This window comes from Cherax quadricarinatus, chromosome 4, assembly GCF_038502225.1.
Source record: "Cherax quadricarinatus isolate ZL_2023a chromosome 4, ASM3850222v1, whole genome shotgun sequence".
In the NCBI taxonomy this organism is placed as follows: Eukaryota; Metazoa; Arthropoda; class Malacostraca; order Decapoda; family Parastacidae; genus Cherax; species Cherax quadricarinatus.
Genome location: NC_091295.1, coordinates 75,865,987 through 75,875,545, shown reverse-complemented (window position 1 = coordinate 75,875,545; position 9,559 = coordinate 75,865,987). Strand labels below are relative to the sequence as shown.

Here is a 9,559-nt window from a genome sequence, read left to right as displayed (position 1 = left end):
GTGTTTGTGTTCCAGTGGTGATGACTGAGTGCTTGTGTTCCAGTGGTGATGTCTGAGTGTTTGTGTTCCACTGGTGATGACTGAGTGTTTGTGTTCCAGTGGTGATGACTGAGTGTTTGTGTTCCAGTGGTGATGACTGAGTATTTGTGTTCCAGTGGTGATATCTGAGTGCTTGTTATATAGCATTTATCAACAAGTGCTTGTGAACAACTGTTTCTGGACGAGTGTTTGAGCAGCTGTTATGGAGGCATACCTGTGTTATTTGCAAACATAATTCCCTGGATAGATATTTATGCAGGTGTGTGATGAGGGTTTGAGTGTGTGTCAGCCTGCTGTCGTGAGATTAATGAAGCCTTTATCCTGGTGTGTGTGTGTGTGTGTGTGTGTGTGTGTGTGTGTGTGTGTGTGTGTGTGTGTGTGTGTGTGTGTGTGTGTGTGTAACAAATACGAGAGAGACAGCCAGGCTAGGAGCAGGGATTGTAAGGGCTTAGGGAGTCTGTGGACGGATGTGGAATTGGCAATGGCTGAATGTGGGTGCAGGAGTGAGAGAGAGAGAGAGAGAGAGAGAGAGAGAGAGAGAGAGAGAGAGAGAGAGAGAGAGAGAGAGAGAGAGAGAGAGAGAGAGAGAGAGAGAGAGAGAGAGGAGAGAGAGAGAGAGAGAGAGAGAGAGGAGAGAGGAGAGAGAGAGAGAGAGAGAGAGAGAGAGAGAGAGAGAGAGAGGAAGAGACAATGAGAGGAAGAGACAGAGGGTGGGTAGGATACATAGAGAGAGAAAAAAGCAGTGGGACGAAAATGTGATAGAAAGTATGAGTGAAATGCATAGAAAAAGAGAAAGAGAGAGATATAGGGGAGAAGCCAGAGAAAAGTAGCAAGGGGAAGGGAGAAAAGCGGAGAGAGACGCAGGATAAAGGAATAGGTATGGGACAGAAGAAGAGTGCTAAAATGATGATGAAGGGGAAGAGGAGAGAGTGACTGATAGATCATCTTTACATCTTCCAGCATGGACTTCCTCAATAATACTCAAATAATGCTCAAACTTTGAGTTAGCAAGAGTCAGGTAGTATTTTAGCCTTGTTAGACCCGGTAGTGAATCCCGGTAGTGAATCTTTCCTTGAACTGTTTCCTTAATTATAGTACTGGGTGAGTGGGAACACTATCATCTGAGTGTTGGTAGTGGCGTGGACGCTATTAGACTTCTGGTCACATCTGAGTGTTGGGAGTGGCGTGGACGCTATTAGACTTCTGGTCACATCTGAGTGTTGGTAGTGGCGTGGACGCTATTAGACTTCTGGTCACATCTGAGTGTTGGGAGTGATGTGGACGCCATTAGATACATCCTCATGTATCCTCATAATTTACTGACACCATTTCTTCTGCCTCTTAAGATCCCAGTAGTGGCTATGTGTTAGTATGCCACTGATCCACAGGAATGTGCTATGTGTTAGTATGCCACTGATCCACAGGAATGTGCTATGTGTTAGTATGCCACTGATCCACAGGAATGTGCTATGTGTTAGTATGCTACTGATCCACAGGAATGTGCTATGTGTTAGTATGCCACTGATCCACAGGAATGTGCTATGTGTTAGTATGCCACTGATCCACAGAAATGTGCTATGTGCTAGTATGCCACTGATCCACAGGAATGTGCTATGTGCTAGTATGCCACTGATCCACAGGAATGTGCTATGTGTTAGTATGCCACTGATCCACAGGAATGTGCTATGTGTTAGTATGCCACTGATCCACAGGAATGTGCTATGTGCTAGTATGCCACTGATCCACAGGAATGTGCTATGTGTTAGTATGCCACTGATCCACAGGAATGTGCTATGTGTTAGTATGCCACTGATCCACAGGAATGTGCTATGTGTTAGTATGCCACTGATCCACAGAAATGTGCTATGTGCTAGTATGCCACTGATCCACAGGAATGTGCTATGTGCTAGTATGCCACTGATCCACAGGAATGTGCTATGTGCTAGTATGCCACTGATCCACAGGAATGTGCTATGTGATAGTATGCCACTGATCCACAGGAATGTGCTATGTGCTAGTATGCCACTGATCCATAGGAATGTGCTATGTGCTAGTATGCCACTGATCCACAGGAATGTGCTATGTGCTAGTATGCCACTGATCCACAGGAATGTGCTATGTGCTAGTATGCCACTGATCCATAGGAATGTTCTATGTGCTAGTATGCCACTGATCCATAGGAATGTTCTATGTGCTAGTATGCCACTGATCCATAGGAATGTTCTATGTGCTAGTATGCCACTGATCCATAGGAATGTTCTATGTGCTAGTATGCCACTGATCCATAGGAATGTGCTATGTGCTAGTATGCCACTGATCCACAGGAATGTGCTATGTGCTAGTATGCCACTGATCCACAGGAATGTGCTATGTGCTAGTATGCCACTGATCCACAGGAATGTGCTATGTGCTAGTATGCCACTGATCCACAGGAATGTGCTATGTGCTAGTATGCCACTGATCCACAGGAATGTGCTATGTGCTAGTATGCCACTGATCCACAGGAATGTGCTATGTGCTAGTATGCCACTGATCCATAGGAGTAGTTGACACAAGTTCCTCTCAGACACAACGAGTTACAACTGTGTAGGAATTACAGTTAACAAACAAGCGGATCCGGAAGTGAAGTCTGCTGAGTACTTCCCTCAGTGACTTTCCACGTCACATTCACTACTTCCTTCAGCAGACTTTAATCTTACAGTGACTTTCCACGCCACATTCACTACTTCCTTCAGCAGACTTTAGTCTTACAGTGACTTTCCACGTCACATTCACTACTTCCTTCAGCAGACTTTAGTCTTACAGTGACTTTCCACGTCACATTCACTACTTCCTTCAGCAGACTTTAGTCTTACAGTGACTTTCCACGCCACATTCAGTACTTCCCTCAGTAGACTTTAGTCTTACAGTGACTTTCCACGCCACATTCAGTACTTCCCTCAGTAGACTTTAGTCTTACAGTGACTTTCCACGCCACATTCAGTACTTCCCTCAGTAGACTTTAGTCTTACAGTAACTTTCCACGTCACATTCAGTACTTCCCTCAGTAGACTTTAGTATTACAGTGACTTTCCACGCCACATTCAGTACTTCCCTCAGTAGACTTTAGTCTTTCAGTGACTTTCCACGTCACATTCAGTACTTCCCTCAGTAGACTTTAGTATTACAGTGACTTTCCACGTCACATTCAGGGGAGAAAGTGGTGGGCCCAATAGAGGCTTCTGGACATTTGGTCGACGGACACCTCGTCGACACACATTTGACCGACGGACATTTCACCGAGTGGACATGTAGCCGAACTGGCATTGATAAATTAACCTAACTATCCATTCGGCCAAATGGCTGTCGGTGCAATGTCCGTTTGGCCAATTATCCTTCGGCCAAATGTCTGTCGGCCAAGTGTCCGTCGGCCAAGTATCCGTCGGTCATGTGTCCGCCAGTCATGTGTCCGTCGGTCATGTGTCCGTCGGTCATGTGTCCGTCGGTCATGTGTCCGTCGGTCATGTGTCCGTCGGTCATGTGTCCGTCGGTCATGTGTCCGTCGGTCATGTGTCCGCCGGTCATGTGTCCGCCGGTCATGTGTCCGTCGGTCATGTGTCTGTCGGCCAAGTATCCGTCGGTCATGTGTCCGTCGGTCATGTATCCGTCGGTCATGTGTCCGTCGGTCATGTGTCCGTCGGTCATGTGTCCGTCGGTCATGTGTCCGTCGGTCATGTGTCCGTCGGTCATGTGTCCGTCGGTCATGTGTCCGTCGGTCATGTGTCCGTCGGTCATGTGTCCGTCGGTCATGTGTCCGTCGGTCATGTGTCCGTCGGTCATGTGTCCGTCGGTCATGTGTCCGTCGGTCATGTATCCGTCGGTCATGTGTCCGTCGGTCATGTATCCGGCCACTCCTACTGGAAGGCTAAGGATGCAAGTTCTTCCTTAAGATTTACCATCACTAAACAATTTTCTACTGAGACAACAGTGGAAGTCTGATTGAAAACTGTGATTTTTTTTTTTAATTTCTGCGTGATAAAACATCAATTCTATTATTTCTGCTCACACTGCGACGGAACCTGCGCCACATTACCCACTGCAAAAATATCTGTTTCAACTATGTTTAACTTTTAGATGTAGTTAGCCAGCAGTTATTACAGTGTTAGAAACATGAAGGAAACTTCTGCCAGCGACGGAAACGTCACAGTAAGAGTCAGTAACTACACACTTGTTCAGTGATACACAGTAAGATGTATCTGTTTTAGGTATTAACGTATTGTTGACTGATTGTGACCAGGGGATAGTCATCTTTAATGAATAAGACTGCTGATATCTTTTGATGTTATACTGGTACCTAGTGCGACTGGCTATTGATATCTTTTGATGTTATACTGGTACCTAGTGCGACTGGCTATTGATATCTTTTGATGTTATACTGGTATCTAGTGCGACTGGCTATTGATATCTTTTGATGTTATACTGGTATCTTGTGCGACTGGCTATTGATATCTTTTGATGTTATACTGGTATCTAGTGCGACTGGCTATTGATATCTTTTGATGTTATACTGGTATCTTGTGCGACTGGCTATTGATATCTTTTGATGTTATACTGGTATCTAGTGCGACTGGCTATTGATATCTTTTGATGTTATACTGGTATCTAGTGCGACTGGCTATTGATATCTTTTGATGTTATACTGGTATCTAGTGCGACTGGCTATTGATATCTTTTGATGTTATACTGGTATCTAGTGCGACTGGCTATTGATATCTTTTGATGTTATACTGGTATCTAGTGCGACTGGCTATTGATATCTTTTGATGTTATACTGGTATCTAGTGCGACTGGCTATTGATATCTTTTGATGTTATACTGGTATCTTGTGCGACTGGCTATTGATATCTTTTGATGTTATACTGGTATCTAGTGCGACTGGCTATTGATATCTTTTGATGTTATACTGGTATCTAGTGCGACTGGTTGTTGATATCTTTTGATGTTATACTGGTATCTAGTGCGACTGGCTATTGATATCTTTTGATGTTATACTGGTATCTAGTGCGACTGGCTATTGATATCTTTTGATGTTATACTGGTATCTAGTGCGACTGGCTATTGATATCTTTTGATGTTATACTGGTATCTTGTGCGACTGGCTATTGATATCTTTTGATGTTATACTGGTATCTAGTGCGACTGGCTATTGATATCTTTTGATGTTATACTGGTATCTTGTGCGACTGGCTATTGATATCTTTTGATGTTATACTGGCATCTAGTGCGACTGGTTATTGATATCTTTTGATGTTATACTGGTATCTTGTGCGACTGGCTATTGATATCCTTTGATGTTATACTGGTATCTTGTGCGACTGGCTATTGATATCTTTTGAAGTCATGCTGCCCTTTGAGTAGTCGATAGACTTCAAACTCTATTAACCAAACTTTTTTTAAGTAGAGAATGAGTGGAAAGAGATTACACCTGCTTGTCTGGGATCCTGCTTGTCTGGGGTCCTGCTTGTCTGGGATCCTGCTTGTCTGGGATCCTGCTTGTCTGGGATCCTGCTTGTCTGGGATCCTGCTTGTCTGGGATCCTGCTTGTCTGGGATCCTGCTTGTCTGGGATCCTGCTTGTCTGGGATCCTGCTTGTCTGGGATCCTGCTTGTCTGGGATCCTGCTTGTCTGGGATCCTGTTTGTCTGGGATCCTGCTTGTCTGGGATCCTGCTTACCTGGGATCCTGATTGCCTAGGATCCTGCTTGTCTGGAATCCTGCTTACCTAAGATCCTGCTTGCCTAGAATCCTGCTTGCCTTGGATCCTGCTTGCTTGGGATCCTGCTTGCCTGGGATCCTACTTACCTGGGATCCTGGGATCCTGCTTGTAATGCCGTGCACATCCATGTACTGCCATATAATGCCATGTACTGCCGTGTATTGTCGTGTACCGCCATGTACTGCCATGTACTAAGACTGTCTCTGCCTGGTAGGATGCTGCTGAGGACCAGGGACTCTGGCAGTATGAACATCAACTGTGTGGACCCCTTAGGACGCTCAGCGCTGCTTATGGCCATAGACAACGAGAATCTTGAGATGGTCGAACTTCTCATTGAGTTTAAGGTGGGTTCTCTACACCTATTCTCAACACCTGTCCTCAACACCTGTCAAAACACCCTCTATGCCCCTCTCTACAGCCATCTTTTTCCCCACTCTACTACTATCCGTGCCCCTCTCAACCGGCCCTGCTATCATGTGTGGCCCCTTTCACCTCCCATCCTAAATGAATTTTCTCTCTCTTTGTCTCTCTCTCTCCTCTCCCTCCCTTCTCCCTTACTTCTCCCCTGCCTCCCTCTCTTAATCCCCCATCCCATCTACGTTTAATTCCCAGAGAGGGAGATGTTACCTTTAATTTGTACAAAAGTAATTCACTAAAATATCATACCTGCCTTCGGTTAATTATACAATGTAAATTCTGAATACAACATCAATTTGCTCTGCACTTCTGTTTTGTCACTTTTAATTCACCAGAGTTGAAGAGATGATATCAAAGAGGATAGAGCGGTTTAGATCTAACAGCCACTTCTCTAGAACATTATTGTTACCCTGTGTGATGGTCATTGTTGTGCCTCGCTAAGCAAACATTATTCTACCTTGTTCTAAGTCTATATGTATATAATTTTATAGTGAAACTGGATTTTATTAGTTATATAGAAAATATGTTCTCTCTGTCTCTGTCTCTCTCTGTCTCTGTCTCTCTCTGTCTCTCTGTCTCTCTGTCTCTCTCTCTCTCTCTCTCTCTCTCTCTCTCTCTCTCTCTCTCTCTCTCTCTCTCTCTCTCTCCATTGTATTCATGTAATCTCCATATTAAATATATGTTGGAGGGGTACATGTGTGTGTGTGGATAGGTATGAGGTGGACCTGCCTAGCATGGGCCAGTAGTCCTGCTGCAGTGCTCCACTGTCTCTTATCTTCTCATGTTGTTATATCTTACACAGGTGGAGACCAAAGACGCTCTCCTACACGCTATCAGTGAGGAGTATGTGGAGGCCGTCGAGGTTCTATTGGAACATGAGGAGATAGTACACATCCCTGGAGAACCTCATGTAAGTACTATGACTGTATCTTCAAACACACACACACACAAACACACACACACACACACACACACACACACACACACACACACACACACACACACACACACACACACACACACACACACACACACACACACACACACACACACACACACACACACACACACACACACGCACGCACACACACACACACACACACACACACACACACACACACACACACGCACACACACACACACACACACACACACACACACACGCACACACACACACACACACACACACACACACACACACACACACACACACACACACACACACACACACACACACACACACACACACACATTCTATCCCTAATAAATGAGTGAAATTATACATATATATATATATGCAATAAGATCACAGTAAACAGGTGATTTCAGATAATGTGAGTAGTCACGAAAGCGCTTGGAATTTCTCTATTCTTTCACAGTGGTTGTTTTGTATATATATATATATATATATATATATATATATATATATATATATATATATATATATATATATATATATATATATATATATATATATATATATATATATATTTCAACAAGTCGGCCGTCTCCCACCGAGGCAGGGTGACCCAAAAAGAAAGAAAGTCCCCAAAAAGAAAATACTTTCATCATCATTCAACCCTTTCACCCCACTCATATATATATATATATATATATATATATATATATATATATATATATATATATATATATGTATATATATGTATATATATATATATATATATATATATATATATATATATATATATATATATATATATATATGTATATATATATATATATATATATATGTATGTATATATATATATATATATATATATATATATATATATATATATATATATATATATATATATATATATATATATATATATATATATATATATATATATATATATATATATATATATATATATATATATATATATATATATATATATATATATGTATATATATATATATATGTATATATATATATATATATATATATATATATATATATATATATATATATATATATATATATATATATATATATATATATATATATATATATATATATATATATATATATATATATATATATATATACAGTATATCGAATCATTATCTCTTACTTTCTCTCTTTCTTTCTCTCTCTCTCTCCTTCTCTCTCCCTCTCTTCGCTCTCGCTCTCTCTCCTAACCCTCAGCCTCATTCCTGCATAAATTTCACGCCCACACTAACTCAAAGGTCAAAGGTCAAGCTCTGAGGTCAAAGGTCAGAGGTCATCCAGCAGAAACAAATCATTTGGGGGGGGGGACGGGGTCGATTCTCTCTCTCTTAGTTTATTCCAACCCTCATTCGTCCGCAGATCTTCCTTCCTTTATTTCCAGAATACATTTTCCGATTCGTTTCAACGGTCCTTTAAGCTAATTCCTCCTGGTTTGTTGCCTTCGTTAGAGCCAATGATCCTCGCTCAGGGGTGATCAGTCCCTTGATGGAGATGGTTACCTGTCTACTCTGATTCCTCATCTGTCCTCCATCTCTGTGTGTCTGGAAGGAAGCTGGGGACTGACCACCTCAGATCTACATCTTCAAGGGTGAGGGACTGATTACAACGTCTTCACATCTCTATTGCTTCAGCTGCCGCCTCTGTACTCGACTGAAGAAGCCTACTGGACGGGAGAAACGTTTCGGAATAAAGTTACCTAATGGATACACATGTGTCTTCCATCTCTATGTATCAGGAAGGATGGAGGAAGTGGATGTATTGACGTAGATGGAAGTTGATGACTCGGCCACCCACACTATACTGTAATAATAATAATAATAATAATAATAATAATAATAATAATTATTATTATTGTTATAATAATAATATCAATAAAGCTCATAATAATATTAATAAAGACAATAATAATAATAAAATAATAATAATAATAATAATAATAATAATAATAATAATAATAATAATAATAATAATAATAATAATATTAATATTCTCTCTCAACTGTGTCTGTCTGTCTGTCTGTCTGTCTGTCTCTCTCCCTCTGTCTCTCTGTCTCTGTCTCTCTCTCTCTCTCTCTCTCTCTCTCTCTCTCTCTCTCTCTCTCTCTCTCTCTCTCTCTCTCTCTCTCTCTCTCCCTCTAAAAATACAACCCCCCCTATCTAGCAGCCATCGTTATCAGTCATCCACCCCCTACTCCCTATCACCCTTCTTACCACCCTTCCCCTCCCTTCACAACCCCTTCCTCTCCCCTCACAACCCCCTCCCCTCACCTTCCCCTCACCTTTCCTCACCTGCTGGAAGACCTAATTAAACTAGAGTCAGAAACTCCGGACATTTTCTCTCAGAGTCAATCTTAGGAACATTTGCTGCCAGGGTTCCTGATGCCCCAGGCAGCCA

At 41.9% G+C, this 9,559-nt stretch overlaps 1 protein-coding gene across 1 annotated transcript in view; it reads left to right on the top strand.

The window, feature by feature from the left end:
- Positions 1–9,559, top strand: part of LOC138854541 (transient receptor potential-gamma protein-like) — a 109,273-nt gene that overhangs the window by 62,418 nt on the left and 37,296 nt on the right. Inside the window, exons 4-5 of the mRNA XM_070098364.1 lie at positions 6,008–6,137; positions 7,013–7,120. Coding sequence (XP_069954465.1) covers positions 6,008–6,137; positions 7,013–7,120 — 238 coding nt within the window. The remainder of the gene's footprint in view (positions 1–6,007; positions 6,138–7,012; positions 7,121–9,559) is intronic.